The following is a 26,679-nucleotide window of genomic DNA, read 5'->3' on the forward strand; positions in this document are numbered from 1 at the left end:
CGTGGAGACGGCGAGGCCCGGCCGCGCCCATGGAGCCGAGGCTCGTCGGCCCCGGGCCCTACCGCGCCACCCGCCTGGTGAGTCGCCCCCGGGCTGGGGTGCCCCGTCCCCGCCTTTGTCCCTTCTGTAGCCCTAACCTGGTCTGTGGGGGGTGGGGGGCGTGCGCGCTCCGTGTAGAGTCTCCTGGGTGCCGGCCGCCTTGAGGCAGTCTGGCCGCCTGGGCCTGCCCCACTGGCCTGCTCTCTGCGGCCTGTGGTCCGAGCAGGCTATGCTCCTGTCCAGGGCAGCCGGTCCCCGGTCGGGACCCGGCGGGACGGTCTCGAACCGTCGTCCGATGCTCCCCGCGCTGAGCCTGTGTGGGGCGGCTGGAGCCGTGCACCCCGTGTGACTGGAGCAGCGATGGAGCCCGGCAGAGCGTAGCCTTGGTCCAGCCTTTTGTCAAGTTAAAAAACAAGGAGAGGTTAAAGTTGTATCTGCAGAGCCGTGGGTAGTATGGGGCTCTAAATCTTTCAGCTTACTAAATCTTGGTGTTTATTCTCAGATCTCAATCTGTTTAAATCATAGTTTTAGTTTTCAGTGTGCTCATAAACGCAGATGATCAAAAAAATTAGTTCTGCATTCAGATCTGGCTGCATGCTGACCTCACTTTGTACAACTGAAATGCTTCTAGGAGAAGAGCTCCCCTAACGGTTTACTTTGTGCTTCTTCCCCTAGTGGAACGAGATAATAGAACTTTTTCGTGCTGGGATGCCTTTACGAAAGCATCGGTGTCGCTTCAAAAGCTACGAGCGTTGCTTCAAAGCCTCGGAGGCAGTGGACTGTTTACATGAACTGCTTGGCTCTAATCAAAACTTTGGTCCAGAAGTGACTCGAAATCAAACAGTTAAGCTTCTTAAAAAATTCTTGAAAAATCATGTTATAGAAGATATTAAAGGAAGATGGGGCAAAGAAGACTTTCAAGATGATGGCCATTTATATAGGTAAACCTACATAGTGACTGAAAAATTTTCGGGTTTGGAAATGGGGGGTAATACCTTTGTGCATTGGTCTTTACAAATATTTTTGTGGAATGCGTTTGAAAAGGTGTTAATATATCTTCCCCTCCTTTCTTTTAAAGGTTTTATTTTCTTTAGTGATAGGCAATTGTCATGATTTAATGTTTGGCTTGATTTGTTTGTTTGGTTGGGTTTTTTTGCTTGTTTTTAAAGATTTTTGAAGGGCACGTGATTACTTTTTATGAATAGTAAATGCTTTTGCAACTTTTACAAGGTAGCAAGTTTTGTTTGCTGTTGGTAGACATCAGGTTTGTCAGTGTTGGAAGAGTGTATGTCAAGAAGACATGGATGGAAGTGAGGATGCCATTGAGCATCCAGCTCTAGTTGTCCTCCCTCTTGACTAACCCCCTGACTATTTTTGATGCTGTTCCTACTCCTGGGAGAAGAGAAAGGCCTTCTGAATTTAGAAGTCCATCATGATATATAACCTTTTTCTATGCTCCTTGGATTGTAGATTGAAATTGTCTTAAAAGAGACATAGTTTGGTTTCCTTGTCCTCAAGGATGCTTGCTTACTTAGCCCTATTTAGCCTCTCAGCTGGTGGCTTGTGAACAGAGGAAAAGAAGTTACTTTGTAATGAAAGCTTATCATTACTGGAGTGGGTTCTCTGTCTCTCATGACCTCAGTTAAGGTTTAGGTGTGCAGACGTTGAAGGTTTTGAATTTGTACCATCTTGTAGTGTCCTGTTCAGTGAAATAGTAGTGTAAAAATTGCTATTATCTTAAGTATGGGTTTGTAACTTTGATAACGGCAAGTCTTCTGAGGAAATTAGAGCTATCTTCATGCAGAGCAATAGGGAAAATAAGTCAGTGATAATGTTTCTAGTTATTGTATCTATAAAGAAATTTTATGTATTGATTTTTTTGTAATGAATTTTTAATATTGTCTTTGGGAAAATATATGTAATACTGAATTTCCACTTGATGTGGATGAAGTCAGTTTTTGCTCTGTGTTCTTAACTACTTTGTTTGTAGAGTGTGACTAAGCTTTTTTGTTGTCTAGTCTGTATGCCTGTGCTGTAAGAGCAGTTGTTCATTACTCTACTAATTTTATTTATTAACTTGGAATACTTAAAAAGAGGAATGTATGATGTAATTCTTTTACTTTGTCATAAACAATCTTAGGCCAAGATAGTTTCTTATAAAAGAACTGTGATTTATGTTAAATTTGTTCTACTACATTTCAGTTGATTTACAGTCAGATTGGATCAGATTTGTGTTTAATTCCAGTAATAAACTAGCACTGATTCAACTTGTTCTTTTTGATACTGCTGGTTTTTAGTCTGCCTCTGAAGGAAGCAACACCAAATGCTACAGCTTCCCTGCCAGATAAGTTAAATATTCAAACCAATTTCAATCAACTTTAACGGAAGAAATTTTAACAACTTCAGGGGGAATAAAAAAAAATTTTTTTTTCCTATGTAGCTCTGTAGAGGAAATTCAATGTAACAATCAATCAAGGAAAATCTGAAATTTTAGAATTTGGGACTCAAATTTGAAGGACCCAGTGTATCAAAGGACTTGTATCTGAAGATTGAAAAGCTCACTCAAGAAGCTCTGTTGCTATGTATCTCAAAACACTATGTTGTTCTGCAGTCTGAGGGCTGAACATGACCAAAGGCTGGGAAATGATGCTAAGGAAGTATCATGTATGCTTGTCCTGTTCTTACATTGTTCTCTGGCTATCTGCTTATGGCTGCTGTAGAAGGACAGGATACTGTGGTAGTCATTTGACTAGTTAAGGTTGGAAAACAGGCATGGAAGGCAAGAAGAGCTGCAGGGAACTTGCATCTTGACTTCAGCCTAGAGAAGGTTAAATGTAAAGGAGTGGTGTGGGGTGGTCTTTTCACTTGCTTAAACAGAATTAGAACAGCAGTTAGGTGCTGTACAGCACATGGTGGTAGGTGTGTTATTGGTTTGGTATGTTCCTAGCCCAATCCCACTTTGTTCTTAGACCAGCACTACTTGTACATTTTTTTCACAGGTGCCATAGGTGTTAAGTATTTTGTCTCCATTCTTTCTGGGTATTGACTCTGTCAGGAGGTTGAATATGCGTTTTGGTAACTGCTGGTATTATGCTATATCTCTTTGTCTGGGTTTGTTGTGTTTGTGGTGTTGTGGTTAGTTTGCGCACTTGTTTGTTTTGCATTGACATCGTGACACATTCAAATTAGTTTGTTCTTTTCTCTTTTGTATTTTCAGCTGCAGGCTGTGGGAAGCTGCAGGCTGTGAAAGTTGGTTGGGTGAAATATTTCTGTGCTTTTCGTTTTATATGTGCACTGCCTAATGATCTCTTACTGGACAAGAGAGCTCTTTTGCTGTAGCTGTCTCAGTGGTGTTCTTTCTCTACCTCCTATTCAAAAGAGAAGTTACTAATTGAACTTTTTTTTTTTCTTTTTTTTTACTAAAACTGCATACCTTTCATGCACCTTGAATTGGAGCCAGCTTTCTCTCACTGGGCTTGGTGTGTAAGTAAACTATGTATGCTACTCATGGTTTTGGTGTTTGGCTTTAAGTATTAAAAGATGCTCTTCTGTTTATGGAGCCAAATGTCAATTTTCCAGCTTTCTTTTATTCATGTATTTAATGTCCTGGCAGCTCCCTCTGGTGGACTTTCCTAATGTTACGTTGTAAATATGTTTCTCACCATGTTGATAATGGGTAGCAGTAGAATTCCACTGTCACTGCTTACTCTGGAAACATTGATATGCTTCATACCTTTTCTATAAATTCATGTGTTAATTTATTGTAACAGTACGCTGTGATCCACAGTTGTGTCATTCATTAACTTTGCTTGTAAGTGTAGTTGCTCACAGAATATGCAAAAGAGATGTTGCCAAATGTTGATTTGCCTGAGAGTATTGGGCTAGTATTAGCTGTGAAGGTGAGAACTAGTGTGGCTTCTAAAAATAGCAAAGACTGTCTCTGTTCAGTGTAGTCTATAATAATAAACAAGAAGTTACAGTTTTGGAAGCTGTTAGGCTTTACAGTTTTTGAAATTTAAGCAATTGTACTAAAAGCTAAAGGATTAGTGTTCTTGCAGTGCCAGTAAATCAGGAATTGAGCAGTGGTACTTGTTATACCATTGATACCAATGTTAGTTGACCCTGTTCTCTATCCATTGCCCTGGATACAAACTGTTTCTTCCTTGTGTAAACTCCTAAAACTAGTGTTTATGTCTGTAAATGATGCTCATCTTGATCTGTCAACCCTAGAATGCTCCTCAGTTGCTAGGTTTAGGTAACATTAGTCAGTCCATCATAAAGTCAGAGGCTTTTTATTGTTCATCCAAAAATTTTACTCTATCTAGATCTTGCTGTAATGATATCTGAAAAAGGGGAATGTACTTCCTATTTCAGCTTGCAAGAACTCATTAATTCACCAGTTGTTTGAGAATCAGGGGAGCAAATTACATAAATCTAAAAATTGTGAAGAACTGAAAGGAAAATGGGGAACTGTTGAGAATACTGCAAGACAAAGTAAAAAAAAAAAAAGTCTGCAGATCTTATAACATTAAGAAATAACATAGCTGAAAACTAGAGAACACTCAACAGCTGAACAACTGCAATGTAACCTGATTTACTTTTAAAATGCGGAATAAATCTTGCAGGATTAGTTCAAGGTGTTTATTACTTCCCTTCAGGGTTTGTCCAAAGGAAGTGGTGTCTCCCTGTGTTGCAGCTAATCTGTTGAAGAACATTGTGGAATATGCCAAATCGGTTCAGTGTGCATGGTCAAAACCATAACGTGTTTAATTTATGCAGTATAACACTACTGGACTACTAAAACTGCAATACAAAACTAATTTTAAAACTAACTAGATGGTGGAACGGCCTTGATAGGATGGGGTGAAATTTTAGAGAAAATTTGAAGACTTATTGAGCATGAGAATCTTTCTAGTAAGATACAAATGCGTGCTATCCAGTGGTATACAAGCCCCTGTTGCATGGTCACAGACATAACTGTCTTTTACATTCTGATTAAAAGAGTGAGGCTGAAGCCATTTCTTAAAGCATCAGGAATCTCAGCATCTAAAACCTAGGAATGCAGTTAAACACGATCTTACCTGGGCTAGTCTGATGATATGTTGCCATCAAACTGATTCGTCTTTCTGACATGCTGCCATTAATTCCTTTGCACATACTCTGACCTAGGTTTCACAGTAATTTAATTCTGGTCAAGCTGGAGATGTGACTGAGATGAATGTGATGTGGGATAGTTTGTTTTTCTTGTTTTCTGCAAGGGCTAGTTTAGGGTTTATTTCTGGTAGTTTCTTCAAGGCACTTCTTGAAATGCCTTAAAAAGTGAGGGAATTTCCTGCACAACCAGCTGGAAAAACACTCCAGAAAAGAACTTCAGGGTATGGTCTTTGCATAGAAAGCATATAAACACAGAATAACATGGTAATGTGGACGAAACTCTGTGAAGATACTTTGCATGCACACTAATTAAATCCTAACGTTAGTCATGCGACTTAGTTATGTAGCTTTGCTTTCAGAGATGCATGCTAGGAGTGCACTTGACATGGGAGAAATCTACCCACAGCTTTTTCAGTAGAATCAACATATTAAAATGAAAATCTGAGTCAGTTGTCTATGCATAGGCAGCTGGTGCTATCTGAGATGCACTGGGATATCAGACATTCACCCAAGGCTCATCTATGTCATGGGAGGTACAAAGGACCTGAACTTCTGGAGCAGCAGTTGGAGGCCAAACAAGGCACCTTAGGATGCTTTACGTGTCACTCAACACCAGTCTTCAACTCAGTCGCACTGTGAATGTCTAAGACATTATTTGTACTTTTGCATGTGAAAGCCTGCTACAGTTTTGCGCTGGTAAATATGGAATAGGCTGGAGTTCAGAGACATTAAAAATATTCTCTAATTGTAGATTTCCTCCTTCCTCACCACTGAAGTCATATCCAAAGAAACCTTCATGTGGAAAGGAAGTCATTAAATTTCCAGACTGGAATGAACCAAAGGCTGGCACTTCCCAAGAACACATCCCAGTGAAGTCAGTCATGATGGTAAGATATTCAGTTTTCATTTCCCCAGACATAAGCATATTTGGAAAGCAAAACTGAATGAACACAAAATACTTGGTTGTTAAATGCAAAATGCTTTTATTTTAAACTTACATGAAGTAAAGTTCTTAATGATTTGCTGGGGATGTTGGCTTCGCATGTTCTTTCTGCTTCAAATTATGATGTTCCAAGCATCCTAAATTCAGCATGTCTGTATTTGCTGGTATGATTTCATTGCAGTTTGCTCAAATTCCAACAAGACACTATGCAAGACAAAATAGTTACTTTACTGTCACTTACACTGTAACTCTTATTCAGACACTTCATGTAGCAGAATATATACGGTATTCCTTCCTTCCTAGATACTATGAGGTTGTTAGCAATTCAGTTTCCTTTTTAGAAAGGAATATGTTGTGGCTAGAAGTGGTCTTGGTTTCATTGTTACCCACTGTAAGTTTAGATAATCCTCCTGCCCCATACTTACCTGTATTGATCCAACCTTTGTAAAGTTGTTGAAAAAACTGTTGCCTTTATGAGTAAACCAAAATTGTATCAACCCTTGTCACCTGGACATCTTAAAAGTCTAGGCTTCTGAAGTTATGCATATTCTAACCCCTTCCTCCAGCACATCTGGTATGTGAGTGTTCTCATATTTTGTGAGCTTTTGGGACTTCTTTGATAGTTTTTGCCTTTTTATTAATACTCATCATTGCAGGACACTAGCCTTGGTCAGATATATATAGGCAGTCCTTTTCTAACTGACTCAGATGCAACAGCATACAGTCTAGCATAGCTCAAAATCTCTTGCATTGGCAGTTTTGGTAAATACAGTGGACTGTAAATTGAAGTAACTGAGGCAAAGGAATAAGCTTCTTTCTGCTGGGTCCTTTATAGAAAGGTGCATCTTCCACTGAAATGGTGAAGTACACAGGTAGCTGAAAATGTGGGCACCTTAAATTGCTTCAGCATCAGAAGACTTCCTGGCTGTGAATAGATTGATTGGCAAGGGCCTGTGTAGTGAAATATGTAGTGAAGTACTGTTGTGGAAGACCAGATACTAATTTTAGAGGGTGCTGTTTATTTCAAACTAGCTCTAGTCTGGTGTCATGGAATGACAGATGATTAGTATTTGGAGTAACTAAGTGCATTCCTGGAGTGCATTTTGTGGTTTGGTTGTGATCACAAGGAATAGTTTTAAAGTGTTTTAGGACTGCTTTGTGATGTAAATCAAAGAACTGGGAATGATTAGGAGTTTTGCCTTGAAAAGTACACGGCTGACAGACTGTTTTTTATGTCCATCCATTGACACGTTGATGATAATCTTCAAGCATCAAGCTTGGATGTGAAGGTTGAGTAAAGGATGGTCTCTTGCATTCTCTGCTTTATTTTGTTATAATGGTGAACTAGATCTGATAGTTGTCTTCAGCTTTTACTTTGTTCATGTATAGAACCTGCTAGTGAACTTAACTGTTATGATCAGTATATGCTGAACAAAGATGAAGGTCTTTGATATCTCATCTAATAATTATCCAATAATTTTTCCATAAACAGATGTTTAATCTTAGATTGGTAGCTGAAAACGAGTTGAACTCATTTTAATCATGGAGAAGATCTGAATTTATGACTAGAGGTCACTGACTCCTGATCTGTAATGGTTCTTCTAACACATATAACTTTTTCGCTTTGGACGAGTTACGTAGCTGACAAAAGATGCTGCGTGTCTGTGAAACTTAAACAATTGTCTGTATTTTGGAAACTTTGCTGGAATTGAAGAATATTTAAAATACTTGCAATAACGAGCATGCTGTGCTATAAATGTATTATACTATTTAATACTTGCAAAGTCACCAGTTAACGAGGAGTGTTTTTTCTGATTTCAGAACTCTGAGATGTGGTACAAGAGGCACAGTATAGCTATAGGGGAAGTACCAGCATGCAAACTTGTGTTCCGCAGAGAGGTAACACAAAGAAATATAGAAGAGATATGGAAATCCATGACTTTGTCACGGTGAGTATACTTGTGAGTCATTTGCTGCTATTATAAAACTGTGTAGTCAGTAATAGCTTTGTCTGTCTTCTCTGGTAATGCTTCTAATTTCACCTGCTCACTTTTAATCATTGCCATAAAAGCTGTAGTGGCTACACTAACTATACTGCTTGTTATTAAACTAAGAATTCAGCAAATTAAGTTTACAAAGAAACTTTGTTTAATACCTTTTGACTTTTAGCTGTTGTGTTAGACAAGTCCTTTTGTTGTGTGGGCATTGTCTTGTTTAATCACTTTTTTTCCTCATTCTCTTTTTTTTCTTGTTGTTGTGGTCAAAGATGGAGTCGTACATTTCACTTGTAAGAGAGAAGCAACTGTATTTTATTGATATAAAGTAGTGAGTTAACAAAGTTCAATGGTAAATGTGACAGTGGTTTAACAAGATTAGATGACAAGGTACACTAGATTATTTATAGCATAGAGGACAGGGTCAGACAAAACTGTCAGGGAGACCCTCCCATTGAGTTATGAAGTTCAGAAAGGACCTCCTTGCTTCTTAAACTCCTCCTCAGAGAGGAGTCTAGGCACAGCTGGATCCACTCCTAGTCCCAGACGTGGTCAAACGTTTATGTCTAAAGGATTATGTATGCACAATCAATCCTTTATATCACTTAGTTATAATTGCAAAGTTTAACATGTTATTAATCACTTAATGAGAATCTGTTGCAGCAAGGACTTGTAACCTTGAGAGGTGTCCCTCCTCAAGCAGAGATGCTGATGTCCAGCCACTGCTGCACAGGAGAGCTCAAAGGGCCCTGGGCTGTCCAGCATTTATGAAGTATGATGCTTGATTTGTCTTGCTGGCATGCAAGTATAACTACATCTGGCTCACCATTCCAGACAGCCCTTGGCTATTATGTTGCTATCCTTCACCCAAAGTCCCCAGTAAGTTGGATGTGGCCATTACAATAGCCACTGGTGGTTATAGCTTAAGCAGGGCTGGGGAAGGGAGCAAACTTCCATAGCTATGAAATAGAAGCACTTTTGTAGAAGTGTGATACCATAAAACTTTCAATGACAAGTACAGTACTTTGCATGAGATAAGAAATGCAGTAGCTAATTGAGTGCTGAAGGCTCTGAGATTCAGATGTTCTTTACTATTTCCAAAAGGAATATCCTATGTAAAGTTAAAGGCATTACTTTAGCCTGTTTATACAGGAGGGGAAAAAAAAAAGATATTTTTACAGTACAGTTGAGGCCTTATGAAGCATAGCATGGTTTGGGTTGGAAGTGACCTTAAAGACCATCTAGTTCCACCCCCCTGCCATGGGCAGGGACACCTTCCACTAGCCCAGGTTGCTCAAAGCCCTGTCCAGCCTGGCCTTGGACACTGCCAGGGAGGGAGCAGCCACAGCTTCTCTGGGCAACCTGTTCTGGTGCCTCACCACATTCACAGTAAAAAATTTCTTCCTCATATCTAATCTAAATCTACCCTTTTTCAGTTCAAAACCATTACTCCTTATCCTTTCACTATATTCCCTGACAAACAGTCCCTCCCCATCTTTCCTGTAGCCCCCTTTAAGTACTAGAAGACCAATGTAAGGTCTCCCCAGAGCCTCCTCCAGGCTGAACAACACCAACCTTCTCAGCCTGTCCTCATAAGGAAGGTGCTTCAGCCCCCCATTATCTTTGTGGCCCTCTAGACTCACTTGAGCAGGCCTATGTCCTTCTTATGTTGGAGGCCCCAGAGGCGAATACAGTACTGCAGGCACAAGAACAGAGTAGAGGGGCACAATCATCTCCTTCGTCCTGCTGGCCACACTCCTCTTGATGCAGCCCAGGATACAGTTTGCTTTCTGGACTGTGAGTGCACATTGCTGGCTCATAGTCAGTTTTTCCATCCACTACTACTCTTCACATCCTTCTTTACACAGCTGCTCTCAATCCACTCATCACCCAGCCTGTATTTGTGCTTGGTATTGCCCTGACCCATGTGCAGGACCTTGCACTTGGCCTTGTTGAACTTCATGAGTTTTTCACTACCCCACCTCTCCAGTCTGTCCAGGTCCCTCTGGATGCCATCCCTTCCCTCCAGTGTGTCGACCGCACCACACAGCTTGGTGCCATCAGCAAACTGCTGAGGGTGCGCTCGATCCCACTGTCCATGTCACCAACAAAGATGTTAAACAGCACCAGTGCCAACACTGACCCCTGAGGAATGCCACTCGTCACTGCTCTTCACCTGGACATCGAGCTGTTGACTGCAACTCTTTGAGTGCGACCATCCAGCCAATTCCTTGTGCACCGAGTTGTCCATCTGTCAAATTCATGTGTCTCCAATTCAGAGACAAGAATGTTATGCAGGACAGTGTCAAATGCTTTGCACAAGTCCAGGTAGATGACATCAGTTGCTCTTGCCTTACCCACCAACGTTGTAACCCTGTTATACATGCCAATCACCTGCTTATTTTCCATGTGCCCTAGCATCACTTCCAGGAGGATTTGCTTCATGATATTTTTGGGCACAGAGGTGAGGCTAACTGGTATAGTTCCCCAGGTTGTCTTTATTTCCCTTTTTAAAAATGGGTGTTATGTTACTTTCTAAACCTAGCACATTATGTAATAAACTTGATGCTGCATCAAGCAGCTCCAGTGCTAGCATGGTCTGCAGCAGAGTGATCTAGCACTGAACAATGGGGTTTCCTTAACTGAGGAAATGTCAGAGGAGCCAAGAGACCTGCCGGGAGCCCGCAGTTCATACAACAGAGGCTGACAAGACTTGACTAGGGCCAGGAGCAATGGTGGCCAACCCCTGTCCACTCCTGACCAGTTTAAAAGAAGTCCCTACAGAGTGCTATCAACCAGGGCAGGCAAACAAGGCATGGTGCAGCAGTTTGCATGGAAGGGTGCACAGGGAGGTCTGCCATCTCAACCAGGGAGCAATGGTATCTGCACAGCAAAAACGTATGTTCTCTCTAAACTCTGCATCTACCACAACTAATGCGGCTGCTGAGACAGAGCTCCAGTGGGAACATGCTGCCACCCAGGTGCCAGACAGCAGGGTGGGCCCTGCTCTTAGGCCAGTACTGGACAGCCATAGCAAGCACACCTGTGGGAGGTGCGCCCAGGTAGAACTCCTCTGCTTAGTGACAGAGCTCCAGGAGGAGGTGAGTAGACTGAGGAGTATCAGGGAGTTGGAGAGAGAGAGATAGATTAATGGAACTGCACCTTATGTTCTCTGGGACAGGCCTGGAAGGCATACAGGACACATGGTATGAAGGACTTCCTATCCTCTTCCTGCCTGGCTGAACATGGTGACTGAAGAGACAGAGGACAATGATGACAAGTTCTTGCCTGGAGCAACAGACAAATCTATCTCCTCTGTGACTACCCCCCACCTTCCCCTTGCATAATAGTTATGAGGCTCTGCAAGTGGGACCAAACAATGGCTCATCTAGGTCAGAGGTATCACCAAGGTTAAGGTTAAGTAGGCCTACACCCTGCATCAAAACCACTCCATAAAGAAAAAAAGATGGGACATTGTCATAGGAGACTCTCTTCTGAGTGGAACAGAAGGCCCAATATGCAGATCAGACCTACTACTTAGGGAAGTCTGCTGCCTCCCTGGGGCCTGGGTTAAAGATGCAAGAGAAAACTTCCTACCCTGGTACAGCTGGATTATTATCTGTTATTGATTTTTCATTTAGGCAGTGGTGAAGTTCCAGTAACAAGTCTAAGGGCAATAAAGATATACTTCAGGGCCTTGAAATGACTGGTTAAGGGATCCAAAGGACAGGTAGTGTTCTGTGTCCTTCCAGTTGCAGGGATTGATGAGGGAAGAAACAAGAAGACTCAACAGATGAATATCTGGCTCCAAGACCGGTGTCACCAGCAGAATGTTGGCTTTTTGATCACAGGTTGGTCTACACAACACCAGGCCTTCTGGTGACAGATGGGGTACACCTGTGTCAAAGAGGGAAAAGGACCTTTGTGCAGGAGTTAGCAGGGTTCATATAAGGAGTTTTAAACTAGATTTGAAGGTGGAAAGGGATAAAAACAGGCTTGTAGAGATAAGCCTGGGGGCAGCATACTGATGTTTGAATGGTGGTGTGCTAACAAGGTCCTTCAGTCTGCTTCATGATGTGCTGAGTACACTGGAATGCATTTGAAATGTCTTTATACTAGTGTGCACAGCATGAGGAATAAGCAAGAGGAGTTAGAAGCTTTGGCACAGTCCCAAAGCTATGATGACGTTGGCAGAAGTGAAAGCTGGTGGGATGAGTCCTGTGACTGGGGTGCCATGGTGGATATTTATAGGGTCTTCAAGAGGGATAGACAGGGCAGGCAAGGTGGTGGAGTAGCACTGTATGTAAAGGAGGTGTTGGATTGTATGGCATTTGCAGTTAGTTACAACACGATTGAGAGCTTCTGGGATGAATGGAAAAGCAAATAAATTGGATGTTGTTGTGGGAGTCTACTATTGATCACCCAGACAGGATGATGAAATTGACAAATTATCCTACAAGGAATTAAAGGGTATATCTAGATGAACTGCCCTTGTCCTTACGGGTGATTTTAAATGCCCAGACATCAATGGAATATACAGTGGACAAACAGGTCCAGTAAATTTCTGAAGCATGTTGAAGTTTACTTCTTGGTGCAGGTAGTAAGGCAGCTGACAAGGAAAGGTGCCCTCCTAGATTTTTTTATTTGTAAACAGAGAGGGACTTGTGGACTAAGTGGTGATTGGTGACTGTCTTGGTCACAGTGACCATGAAATAGTTGAGTTTGAAATCATTGGCAACAGGAGAAAAACTGCCAGCAAGACATCAACCCTGGATTTGGGGAGAGCACACTTCAGGCTGCTGAAGGAGCTAGCTTGTAAGGTTTCCTGGGAATCTGCTTTTGAAGGTATTGGGGTCCATGAATGCTGGTCACTTTTTAACAGCCATCTCTTAAGAGCACAGGAGCAGGCAATTCCAAAGTCAAACAAGTGGGCAGAAGAGTGGCTTGGCTGTGTAGAGATCTAGAGTTTAAGCAGAAAAGCATACAGACCATGGAAGCAAGGACAGGTGACACAGGACAGAGAGGCTGTTCACCACTTTAGGGAGAAAATTCGTGCAGTAGAGCTTGTTAAGAGTTCAAGCTGGCCAGCACTGTGAAGGAGAACAAAATGAGCTTTTTAAAATATGTTAATAGCAAGGAGAGAATCTGAGATAACATTGGTCCATTTCTTGATAAAGTCAGTCACCTCAGAAGTAGGGATGTAGACAAAGTGGAGACATTTAATGCCTTCTACACCTCTGTATTCAACACTGATGATGGGCTATGGAACTCTTGGAGTTCTGTGTTAGAAGACAGTGACTGAGAGGATGATAAACTCTCAGCTGACCCTGAACTTATTTGACACTTGCCACTCCAGCTGGATGTGCTAAATCTATGGGGCCTAATGATTCATCCCAGGGTACTGAAAAAGCTGGCTGATGTCATCATGGGACCTCTACACTTTTTTTTTTTTTTTTCTACAGTCCTGGTGGTTTGGAGAGGTCCCAGTTGACTGGAAGCTGGCAAGTGTTGTCCCTATTTTCAGTAAGGGTAAAAAGGAAGACCCTGGTAATTACAGGCCTGTCTGTTTTGCTTCAGTGCCTGGTAAAATCATGGAGAACATATTCTGGGAGTTATTGAAAAACACTTGACCAATGACTGCATTGTCTCTCATAGCCAGCATGGATTCACAAGGGAAGAGTTTTGCTTAACCAACTTAATTTCCTTTTATGACAAGGTCACCTATCTAGTTGACCAAGGGAAGCCAGTAGATGTGGGGGTTTTGGATTTTTGCAAAGCTCCTGATAGTGTGTCTCACAGTATCCTAGATACACTGCCCAGCACACAGCTAGACAAGTTCGTAAGACATTGAGTGAGCAACTGGCTGATGGGTTGGACTCAAAGGGTTATAGTAAATGGGGTTACATCAGGCACAACAGTCACTAGTGGGGTTCCCCAGGGCTCAAATGATCTGGATGCAGGAATCTAATGTGTATTGAGTAAGTTTGCTGATGATACTATATTATATGGAAAGGTGCTGATCTCTCTTTGGTGACCAGCAATAGGACCTGAGGAAATGGAGTGAAGCTGTGTCAGGGGAAGTTCATACTGGACATGAGTTCTTCACTGAGGGGGTGGTCAGTCACTGAAACAGGCTCCCCAGTGAAGTGGTCACAGCATCAAGCCTGTCAGAATTCAAGGAGCATCTGAATGACATTCTTAGTCATGTGATTTAGTTTTAGGTAGTCCTGCAAGGAGCAGTGATTTTGACTTAGTGATCCTTATGGGTCCCTTCCAACTTGAGATTCTGTGATTCTATGAAATGGAGAAATCTCTTTCTCAGAATTTGTATCTGTCCCAATGCTACTTGTTTACCTTTTTCAGATTAGATGACATATGAATTATGTGTTTATGTATTTTTACAGATTACAAAAGGTTTTGGGTTTGGACTCTCTGGATGAAGTGTTAGATACAAAACTTGTGAATTCAAATCACATAGTCCAAAATGCATACAATGTCAATAAACAAGGCATTGTCACTTTAGAAGACAAATCAAGTGAGTATTTTAGAAGTTTTCATTTAACTTTTTTATATTGTAGTTTACTAGTATAAAAAAGGGTATTAGTTCTAACACATATTAAAATGTACTTTCTTTATACTCATATGACCACATGTATACTAGGGTTTTTACAAAGTATGCCATTGTTGTCCTCTGACATCCCAATAGCAAGAATCAATGTTTATTCCACATTTACTCTCTTAAACATATTCCTGCTTCAGCAGAATTGATAGATGAAGGTAAAAGAGCAGCAACTTTTAATTTATAAAGACAGGGATATTATTCACTTCAAGCTGGCTTTGTCAGCTCAGCCCCTTAATTGCTTGAACTGGAGAGTTTACATGAACAAAATGTGCATTAAAAATTGAGGAAAAATCAAGCTGTACACAGATTGATGCTTAAATTTTCTCAGTTTTGAGCTTTCAGTCAATGTATTTTGAAACTAGTGCCAAGTTTAAAACTGCTTTGCACATCAGGGAGGAAGTAAGCAACTTTGTTGCTGTGATATGTCACAATATTGTTGCCACCATGTTTTCTGCAAGATTTGTGGAGAAGTGAAATATGAGATTGGAACCTGGTTTGGTTTGTGAACGAAACCTTCTCTCCAGAGCAGACACATGTTCATTTTAAAGACAGTTTGAGCACCTTAAGATACTAACTTCCTCCTTGCAGAAATGACAGAACTGAATGTATGAGTGCTTTACATCATCTTCAGTGCAGAGTGAATGTTTCACTGTAATGAACTAGTGAAGGTGTATCTTGAACTATAATAGTTTGGATGATTTTTGCAGGGCAGGTTAAGGAATTGCTGTATGATCCATTTTGTTGATTTGAGTTGTAAAAGCAGTGGGCATAACTAGTTGATACTGTGTACTGGAGGTAGTAAAGTACAGATGTAATTCAAGCTAGATTCTACATTAAGGCATAGCCTGCCTTTGCAATCAGTTAATCTACTACATAGGAGGAACTTAAAGAATTTTCAGCTTCACTTCTGTCTTTCAGTTTAATGTTTTTCTCAGCTTTTTCTCCTTTTAATTTTTATCTGTTTCTCCCACGTGCAGAGGAACTACCTCACTGGATATTATCAGCAATGAAGTGTCTAGCAAATTGTAAGTAAATTCAGGAGGTGGGGAGAAAAAACAACCCTCATAAAAATCAATTGAACTGACTGTGCCTTTACCACTTTATCAAATCCTGTTTGTATTCAGAGCCAATATTTTTTTTGATCATTGCCTTAAGCAAAGTTGGGAAAGATCAGCCAGCATATATTCTACTGCCAGTGCATTTATTTCAATGAAATTTATAAAGGTTTAACTATTCTATTCATATTTTTCCTCTACTATGTGTTTTCACTAGGCCTATTGGAAATAGATCAGTTCGACAGATCAGTACAATTTCACTTAATATTTTGAAGAATGAGTCTAAATATGTGTGGTGTTTTTTTTTCTACTTGACATTGCATTTTTATTGGCAGGAGTAGAAAATAGTGATCTGGTTGGTGACTGCAAATCAATTTTTTTTTTTTTTTTTCATTGTAGGGCCCAGCTGCTCAGATTTGAAGCAGCCTACATACTCAGGATTTGAAAGAGATGTCTTCAAAACTATAGTGGACTACTTTGGCCAGACAAAAGAACCTCTTCTCACATTTCATTTTTTTGATGTTTTTGTTAGTGTGTTAGGTAAGTAGTGTGGGATGTAATGAAAAAATTATTTTTCTGAATTAACTTTCTGAAATTAACTTATCATACCCAAATATTATCTATCACATCTTATTTCTTTAGGACCTGTCCTGTGCATTCTACATACAGAACAGTTTAATATTTAAATTTATTTGATATCACAAGGCAGTTTTATTCTTGTCTTTTTGATCACATTAGTTCAAAAGTCTTCCACTAGCTGTCTTTATAATTTTTAAAGTCATCTGTTCATTGCTTAATACTGGCTCACCTAATGAAATTTATCAGATTTTTCTCTTTTTTTTTCACAAATGGCCAAGCATCTTAAAAACTCACATAAGCTTTTAGAAATTGCTTGACTGAAGTCTAGATTAAAAAAGATTAGGGCTATAAGGACGTTTTTTAACCCTGGCAATATGACATCTGTAGGAAATTAAAATCCTTCATTGCTTGAACTTAGAAAAGATATTGACTAGTGCTTTAAAGAAACAATAGTTTAGTTAGTAACTATAACTTTTTAAGGGTTCACACTATGTCAAATTCACCTATCTTGTAGCTATAGATGGCCCACTGAAAGACAATAAATGTGAAAATATTTGATTACATTTTATGGCTGTGTTTCAGAAAAGAATAACTGAGTTGAAAAGTAAGCATGCTTTGTAGAACTTCACTTTTCTGAGCTTCTTTAAATGGAAACAACATTGCTTTTCATAAATTATGGAGATGAAAAAACAATTCAGAATAACACTTATTTCTGGAATTTAAAATTTTTATACCTTTTTTGTTGATAATCTTGCTTCAAACTGAATATAGTTCCTTTTCTGCTTCTTTTTCTTAGATAACTGATAGTCTTGATAATATTTTAAAAAATTCTTCCTTTCCATGCATACTCTTTCTGTTTGCTTTTCCATGGTATTTCACATCTTTCAGGTTTTAAGAGTTTTTTTAGTTTGCAGTACTTCACAGATGTAAAAATGAGAAGAAAGAATTCATGCCAATGTTTATGTGAAAAGGAAAGGAAATCATGCACTGTTTCAAAAAGTCAAAAAATAATTTTGTGGTCTCTTTCACAAATAAAATGAGGTGTTAATACGGAATCCTTCCTTACTAACAAAAATAGATTTGCACAAAGAAATCATGAGGATGCAGGCTTTCAAAACTGCCTAGTTTGTTTTCCATCTTCATACTTAAACAATTTTCTTTAAAATACTGGCAGTATATCACAGAATCACAGAATTATCTAGGTTGGAAAAGACCTTGAAGATCATCCAGTCCAACCTAACACTGACAGTTCCCCAATACACCATATTCTTCAGCGCTATGTCAGCACAACTATTAAACACCTCCAGAGATGGGGACTCCACCACCTCCCTGGGCAGCCCATTCCAACACCTAACAACTCCTTCTGTAAAGAAATGCTTCCTAATGTCTAGTCTAAATGTTCCCTGATGCAACTTGAGGCCATTCCCTCTTGTTTTACTGCTTGTTACTTGATTAAAGAGACTCGTCCTCAGTTCTCTGCACCCTCCTTTCAGGTAGCTGTAGAGGGCGATGAGGTCTCCCCTCAGCCTCCTCTTCTCCAGACTAAACACCCCCAGTTCCCTCAGCCGCTCCTCGTACGACCTGTGCTCCACAGCCTTCAGCAGCTTTGTTGCCCTTCTTTGGAAATGCCTAATTTCTCTAGAAGTCTTGCCTAACAGCCTCTTTCAGACACCTAACAGAGGTATCTGAATGGCTAAAAAGCTGAATTTGGCCTTAGTGGGATGATTTGGGATACCTGAGGTAGTCACCCTCACTGACAGGGATGATGTTGGGCCAGATGTTCCCCAGGTGTCTTTTCCATTTTGTTAATAATTCAAGACTACCATCCCTATGTAGCCAGTGGAAGGAGCTCAGGAAGACAATTCAACATACCTGTGGTGAACCTTAACTCCCCCTTTTGTACTCAAAACTACTTAGAACCAGCAGTAAGAAAATAAACAAATATGAAACAGAGATGTCCAATCTATAATTTCCATAGCAAGGTCTTCTCTAACCATTCAGACTCTCTTCTGAGATTTGATCTGTGGTTCTTGGGGGTGAGGGAGAGGGATTGGGAGGAGAAAGGGCTTTTTGGTGGATTCAGCTGAGAGAGAAAGGGGGAAGTTTTGGTTTCTGCTCAATATGTAATTAAAATATGTAGTGAACAATGAGGCTAATGTACAGACCATTATGAAGCTGTAAGTAACTGTAGAGGATAATGCACACTCCCTAGAATACTATTTTGTAATAAGTATCAATGCTAGTACTGAATGCTGCTTGTGAAGCAGTAATTGTTTAGCAAGTTGTGCATTCACAAAACATGGAAAAACAGATCTGTGTCTGCAGTTGCATTACTGTGTTTTCTAATGGTGTATGGCTTGTTAAATTGGCAATAATTCTCAATCTTAAGACTTAAACCCAAGATTTCCATCTTTGAGTCTTTGACTTTTCATGTTGCTATCCTCAGGGAATTACAACCTTTTCACAGGGATTATAGGACTTCTTTCCTCCTTCTGTGTACAATTTTTCTGTTTAGTCAAAGATTTCAGGAAATACAAAGTGTTATCAGATGATATCTTTAGTCATTTGAGGCAGCCATAATGTGATTTGTACATGTTTACAAGCTCCATCTTAAAAACCTCAGAAATATTTTTGGAAATCATAGGTATCTTGTGTAACCAATATTAAGATGCCTCATTTACTTCTGTTTTCAAATGAAGACTGTCCAAAGCACTTCTCTTCCAAGAGGTTGGCTGAAATTAGTTTTCAGAATAGCTAAGAAAATAAGACTAAGGTACCAGTGATCATCAGATATTTTACTGACTTGATAAGATTAAACTTATTTTTGGCACAGTTTAAAATGTTTCTTTCTGTGCAAACCTCATTAAGGTTAATTATTTCTCAGGGCCTCTTCTGAACATATGCACTAGTGTGCTTGCCAAATCTTCCTTTGAAATTAGAAGAAGCTTTGCTTTGAAAATGAAATTAACTACAATGCTTTACCACTCATTTCTTGAGCTACTGTTTTAGCTGTCCTGCTTAATACTGCACACTTCTGTGTTCTTTTTAATAACAGCTTCTATTTTTGCACAGTGTGGAACTGACTGACATGGTGGACGAGTTGGCAGCAGTGGAGTTGACTGTAGTAAAACTTTCAACAATGTCCTTACAGGCATCACATCCTTGTAGGCAAACTTTATCACATCTTTATAGGCAAACTGAGCAATTACAGGCTAGATAGGTGGGTAGTGAGGTAGACTTAAAATCAGCTGAGTTGCTGGTCTCAGAAGGTTGTGATCAGTGGCACAAAGTCCAACTGGGGGTCTATCAGTAGGAAGTACCCCAGAGCTGGTAATGGGACCAATAGTGGTTAATAATTCATTAATTACCTGGTTGGTGGGACACTGTTGTAAACAAGGACAGAGTGCCCTAAACAAGTGTGCAGATAATACAAAATGTGGAAGAGCAGTTTATGCAGTAGAGGGTTGTACTGCTATGCAGAGGGACATCAACAGGCTGGAGAAAAGGGCAAACAGGAATCCCATAATGTGCAACGAAGGGAAATGCCAAGTCCTTTGCTGGGGATGAATAACCCCATGTACTAGTTTGTGCTGGGATTGTCTGATTTGAAAGCAGCTTTACTGGGAAGGACTTGGCAGTCCTGGTGGGCATCAGTGTGACCATGAGCCAACAGTGTGTCCTTGTTGCAAAGGTGACCAGCAGCATCCTTAGCTGCATTAAGAACATTGCCAGCAGTTTGAGGGAGACCTTTCCTCAGCGCTGGTCAGTGACTCCAGTGGAGGACCACAGAAATTGTTTAGGGCTTGGACCATATATCATATGGGGAGAGGCTGAGTGCAGGGACTGTTTAGCCTGGAGAGAAGGCTCGGGGTGGATCTTATTAATGTGTACAAAAGACTGATGTCGGAGGAGTAAAGAAGAGGAAGCCAGACTTCTCTCAGTGATATCCAGTAACAGGACAAGAGGCAATGGGCATGAACAGAAATGCAGGAAACTTCATTTATACATAGGAAAATAGCTTTATTAATTGGAAGGTGATCAATCACTGGAATATGTTGTCCAGAGAGGCTGTAGAATCTCTATCTTTGGAGATATTCAAAACCTGACTGGACATATTCCTGGGCTTGCTGTAGATGACCTGACTTTGGGTAGGGAAAGAGGTTTAAATAATCTCCAGAGATCCATTCCAACCTCTATAATCCTATGGAAAAAAAGAAGTGTATCTCTTTGTTTTATTCCTTGTTCATTTTAAAAGAGAAATTACTGTTAACTTCAGTCATGCAGATTTTGTTCCTGACTTCTGTTTTGTTATGATGCTAGTGCTATTTAGGCAGATGTGTAGTAGATGCTCCCTTCACTGAGCCTTAGAAACAAGATGATGACATTTTGGTGGTGAGACATTTTTACAGGTACCTAAACTACTATCAGACTCTAATGTGTCTGTCTCAAATTATCTCTACCATTCTCACATTCTGTGTTTTCTCAAGAGTTTTTAAGTAGGATTAGTCATATATTTAATTTCTATAGGAGTGAGAGACATGTCATAGCTATCACTGATGCGTAAGCACATCTTTTGTTTATATTCTGTCTCCACAGAGTTTTTATGTGGTTGCTACATTTGTGTATACATCACAGTTGTGTTTAGAGCTGAGGGTTATGAAAGACTAAAGGATAAACCAAAACATTGTAGCTTTTCATGTCTACTAATATTTAGAGTTGTTGGTTGTGTTTATTAATATGTCCTGATACATCAAAAGGAAATCCTGTAAATATTAAAACAAGGTGCTTAGTTCTAGTAGTCTAGGTCTAGGGATATCTTCCCAGACTCTTTGGGGAGTGGAGTTCTAAGGCAGTTCTGAATGAGTAGGAAAGGAATTTGGAGAGGTAGATGTAGAAATGTTATATTAAATGTTATGGAAATACGTAATTGAGAAATGTTGCTCAATCTCCCAATTGTATAAACCAGGTCTGCTGCAAAAACACAGCAAGGCCATAGAAGCTCTTCAGATATCTTGTCTCCTGCTGCCACCAGAAAATCGGAAAAGACTGCAGCTGTTGGTGAGGATGATGGCAAGAATTAGCTTGAACAAGGATTTGCCACCTCTTTCTGAATCAGTGAGGACCAGAACCTTGGTATGTATAGTGTAAAGCAAAAGGTCTAGACAAGGCTTTTGGAGTACCACAGATAAAAGATTCTTACTGGACTGTGTACATGAACTACAGTTTACTTGTTTGAAGAACAGTTTGACTATTCTGGCTATGTGGAAAGCTACTCTGAATTTTAATAAATCCTGATTTCTTAGTAAGTTGTGAGCAAATGAAGAATGGAGGTTTCCTTATCTTTCAAAATTAAGTCACCACTGATTTCACCACTGAGTAGGAAAAAAATGAAATACAGTAGAAGTCTCTACAATTCTTTATTGTTGCAGATGATGTGAGAAAAACGACTTCCTCTTTCAATCATAGTTAGAAATATGTAGCTGAATGCTTTAACTTGTTCTCAGCCATTAAAAAAAAAAAAATCCTACCAGTTTGTTTCAGTGTTAAGTTTTTTTAATCACTTAACTACAGAAATCTGAAAATAATTTTAATCAGATTTTGACAAAGCCCTAGTTTTGCTAATGCTCTTTCTGTAGGATTGTTTGTAGAGTTATCATTGATGTTTGTAACAACATGTTATTACAGTTATTAGCCATAACTTAGCAGTTCTGACTGGCTAAGAATTTGTATTTCTTTCAGTTAATTTTCAAGTCTTTTACAAGAAGGGCAACAGAAAACTCAGGTGTAGAGCCACTCCATAAAAACCCTGTAGTAGCATGCATAAATCCAAATTTGTTCCCTAGCAATTACGTTTTTAAATACCTATGAATAGTATTTGATTAAAATAATTTTTTTTTTTTTACTACTAAGGTTATAATTTAATTAACTGGAAGTGGTCTTTGATTAAAATAATTATGTTATAATCTAAATGCTATTTTTAGAATTGAATCCTTTACAGTCCCAAGTATTTTGTACTACGTGTTATTTCAGCAGTGTGGACTGTGGTACATGACAGAAAATCTTGATTGTCTTCTGTGCTTTTAATGTTAAAAGTAACTGGTGCACAGACAGAATACTCTTGTAACTGAATGCTCGAGTGTGAGATTATATGAAGTAAGCTGGACCTGGTATTTTCTTTGATTTCAAAATGGTATTGTTTTCCCTCTGGTGCTTCTATTAAATTCCTGTGTTATTTTTAAAATCTCTGAAATATTTGTGCCCTTTTTAACTGGAAAAGCCATGTGAAGTGGCTATTTGACTAAAATCTTGAGAATAAAACTGAATTCAGCCATTCTAAGTCTAATGTCAGGGTTAGATTATGTATATGAGGCAAAAGACATTTTCAGACCACTTGGGTACTGTACAGAATATATATGTTTTTTAATATATTGATGTGTTGGAAGTATGGTAAGTATTGTGCTGTTAAAATCTTTTTTTCTAAAAGATCACTTTCTAAATACAGTCTGATCCCCCACACCCAAACAGAAAAATATACAATAATGATCTCTTTTGTCTCAGATGGTTCAGGCATTTTCCCGTTGTATTCTCTGCTCAAAGGATGAAATGGACTTGGATGAACTGCTTGCTGCTAAACTAGTATCTTTTCTCATGGACAATTATCAAGAGATCTTAAGTGTTCCTTCTGCTTTAAAATCTTCCATAGAGGAACATGTTGTACAGCTACAGAGAGTCCAAGTAGGTATCTAGTGAAAGAAGCCTCTTAAGTCTCTGCTTCTGATCTAATTTATCCTTTCTGCTCCCAGAGTTTCTCAGCTCTTAAAGACTTTCTTCTGTCTCTGCTTGCTTATGAAGAGCTAATTAACTTTCACTGCTGATATTCAACCATAACCATGTATTTAAATGAAACTGAGTAGATCTTCAATGGTTTAGAGACAAGAACTCTAAAATATGTTTTCCTGTTAGTCAGCACTGTCTTCTCCATGGAATGACAAAATTATGTTTCTGGTAGTGAGGGAAACTATGAATAGTTAAAAAGTACTTTCATTAATGTTCTGCTTTTCTTTTAGAGCCATTCTTACTTGTTCAGCTTTTTCATAACTCTCTGTTTCCTAATACTGTATTTTGTTCTGTTCAAAGCTGCTTTTTAGTTCTTCTTTCTTTAATTTCTATTGAAAAAGTAACTTTTGACTTATTCCAAGAGTTAAACAGACTTCCTTTGTGTCATGTTTTTTTACTTACTAGAACTCAATTAGTGCAGGAGATAAGAGATACAGCTTAGGGTCTTTATTCCATATCTTCTTTACTTCATGATTTTAGGTGGTCAATTTAATTATGCCATTTTTTTGCAGATTTATTGCAGAAAACATAGTTGCTCATTTTCTACTCTTTCTTCAGATAAAATATGCTGGTGCTGATACTGATGTGACGTTTCCTCCTCCATCATTTTGTCACCAAATCAGTACAGATGAATTTGAATACCAAAGGGCAACTGGCACTCAAGAACCACTGGCAGCCTTACTGGAAGAGATTGCAATGAATAAAGAAATATCTGTGAAAGATAAGAAGAAGAAGCTCAAGCAAGTAAATAAAAATTCCTCTACAGTCTTTAATTTAAACTTAAAAGGCTTTATCAAGTCTTAGACATGTAGTCCTCTAGAAAAATACCAACATTTAATATAGTAGATACTCTTGGGGTTTTCAAACTTTTTAATAATTAGGAATAGGAGTATTATGATGAATGAAGACATATTAGGAAATATCACCTAATTCTCTATATAGAGGTACAGAAAGTCCTTTTTAGAAATAATAATATTTTTCCTGCTCCAGAGGTGGAGGTTGCACTTTAATAGTTTATGTTATAATTTTGAGTGAATTCTTTATTTAAATCGATATATTTTTCTAGTTTCAGAAATCTTATCCTGAAGTGTATAGAGTACGATTTCCTACCCCTGAAACTGAAGCAGTGCTATTTCCAGAACGAAATAAACAGAAAGCACCGATACTGATGTGGGCCTTAAAAAAGCCTTTTCAACCATTTCACAGAACCAGAAGCTTTAGGATGTAAATGGTCTGAAAATGTGAACTGAGTAAGAGCATATTGTCAATGGATCTTATGCAAAAGGAGCCTGAGCAGCATGTAGTTACTCCGAAAAACTACCAGAGATATTGCTGAGATGGTGGAAAAGATCAAAAAAAGAAGCAAGTATTGAGGTGGTAGAAATGTGAGCCATTATCAGTATTTTTGTAAATAATTATTTTTTAAATGTCAATTAAAAAAAAAGAAAAAAAAAAACAAACAGTGAGCTCAAGGTGATTAATCTAAATGGATGATAAAGTACATTTGCTGTAGTTTGATTTGACCAGTATTTCAAGGTCTAAATATATTTGTATGTAATGTATTTTTGGTAACTAGTCAATAGATTTTGTTCTCCTGAAAATGAGACTTGCATAAATTAGGCTGTGCTTGTTCATACATAGCTTGAGGAATTAATTTACTGTACATGCTTAAATAAGTATGAAACACTGGATTTTGTTTTGCTGTGTACACCATGGTGTTCCTGATATGTAAAGATTTACTTTGGAAAACTGTAAAAACTCATTCTTAATTTTTGGATTCATATGATGCATTACAGCTGCCTTCTGTAGTGCTGACCCATTCTTTTAAGCAAACCAGTCTTTTAAGTCTTTTCCCATATGCTCTTACTAAATATTGCCATAAAAAATTGGATGGTTGATGATAGAACATATTTTATCAGAAAAATCTGAAACCTGCATTTCCTCTGGAAATGGAATTCAAATATCAGAGACATTGAACCATACATGCCTTTAATGATGTCATTTGGTTTGCATTATGAAATTTACTGTACCTGTAACTTGACTGTGCATATAGCATACTTGACTCTGACAGCACTTTTGAACTATTAAAGCATTACCATTTTCCCATATTTACTTAGAGTGGTGATTTCACATTATCCATTAGAGATTTAAAGAGCAACATTTCATACTTTATTGAATGTCAGAGTAGGCTATGCAGGAGAGAAGGTAGCTGACATCTCAACAAATGTCTATCTGACATTTTAGTAAGCAATACGGTGACTATCCTGTAATGCAACATTGACAGTATTTCAGTGAGCTTTAAGATATACTTTACAAGGTTGTATGTTTAATAGGTTGGAATATTTCTTGGTCAATGTGATTTTGAACATTACATGTTTTCATGATCTCTTTTCACACATCTGTTACACTTGGACTTCATATCTTTTTCTTAAATATCTTTTTATCTTTTTCTTTCATAAGCCTTAAGCAAAATTGATACAAAAGGGTATGCATTTCAAATAATAAAATATTAAAATTAATATTAAAAGTAATCTGAGACCACTTTTTACCTTTTGTACTCAGTCTTCAAGGGTGTCATAACCATTTAGATGTGTCACAGTATTCTGTGTATGCTTACATGCAGTCAGACTATGATCTGACTACTCATATATAATAATTTGGTTACAGCACTCAGTAATCAGTAAGGCTACTTGGAAAGCAAATCTTGCATAAAAGTGGAAACCCACCCTAAGTGATCTCTGACAATCAGCTCCTAAATTGCAGAGGAGAATTAAAGCCAATCTATCTGCCATTTGAAATAAATGCACATTTAAAAATCTGTAGCCTTCATGAGCCTATTTTAAACAATAATTAGAATTTACTAATTAATTTTAATGAGAAGTTGAAGATATCTCATGTTTCTATGGATCAGTTGTACTGTTGTTTCAAAGAATTATTTCCTTGACTCTGGTAAAAACAAATCAAGCAAGTTACCAAGCTCACAGTTCCAAAGCCTGTGAAAAATACCACCACAAACTGTTCTGTAAAACCCTGAAGGGACTGTAGGGAGGGAATTTTATCTGACATCATAATCTCATAGACTGAATTTTAGCTATTGCCCTATCTTGGGAGACACTTAAGACAGCTTATCTTAGTACTAGAAGATATGTGACTATGGCAGCTGCTTACAGTTTTTCCTCATCTCATAACTAAACCAACTGTAAATATGCAAGATGAATGTGGTATGAACACAAAAGTATGTTTGCGTATTCCTTTTAGTGTGGACACTAGAAAAAGAAAGATTGAAAACTAGTTCAGAGAAGACTGGGCTTGGTGAAGTGTCTTAGAAAAAATAGGTTCTGTATCCCTAACCAACAGAAAGTTCAGTTTTGATATTAACTTTGTCAGGAATTTAACCTTCTCTGTTAAAGCCCTGCAGTGTCTTGATGTTGCTAAGACATGAACTCTGATGGGTTT

General features: G+C 38.8%; 1 protein-coding gene across 2 annotated transcripts; it reads left to right on the forward strand.

Moving 5' to 3' along the window:
• Window positions 1–153: 153 nt before the first annotated feature.
• On the forward strand, window positions 154–25,599 carry DEPDC1B (DEP domain containing 1B). 2 transcript variants are annotated; one of them, XM_026865989.1, is made up of 10 exons: window positions 154–980; window positions 5,945–6,080; window positions 7,958–8,085; window positions 14,535–14,665; window positions 15,730–15,777; window positions 16,207–16,347; window positions 21,353–21,519; window positions 22,945–23,121; window positions 23,782–23,967; window positions 24,290–25,599. In XM_026865989.1, the coding sequence occupies exons 1-10, from the start codon at window positions 748–750 to the stop codon at window positions 24,449–24,451; spliced, it is 1,509 nt and encodes a 502-aa protein (XP_026721790.1). In that variant the 5' UTR covers window positions 154–747; the 3' UTR covers window positions 24,452–25,599. The 2 variants fall into 2 exon arrangements, with proteins under 2 accessions (XP_026721790.1, XP_026721791.1); XM_026865990.1 differs by having other exon boundaries at window positions 22,984–23,121.
• Window positions 25,600–26,679: the final 1,080 nt, after the last annotated feature.

Source organism: Athene cunicularia (assembly GCF_003259725.1).
Source record: "Athene cunicularia isolate RWA chromosome Z unlocalized genomic scaffold, athCun1 chrZ_part1, whole genome shotgun sequence".
Lineage (NCBI taxonomy): Eukaryota > Metazoa > Chordata > Aves > Strigiformes > Strigidae > Athene > Athene cunicularia.

Coding starts and splice junctions, on each gene's coding strand:
- DEPDC1B (XM_026865989.1), top strand. CDS start 748: ATGCCTTTACGAAAGCATCGGTGTCGCTTCAAAAGCTACGAGCGTTGC. Junction 8,086..14,534: donor AAATCCATGACTTTGTCACG/GTGAGTATACTT, acceptor GTATTTTTACAG/ATTACAAAAGGTTTTGGGTT. Junction 14,666..15,729: donor CACTTTAGAAGACAAATCAA/GTGAGTATTTTA, acceptor TCCCACGTGCAG/AGGAACTACCTCACTGGATA.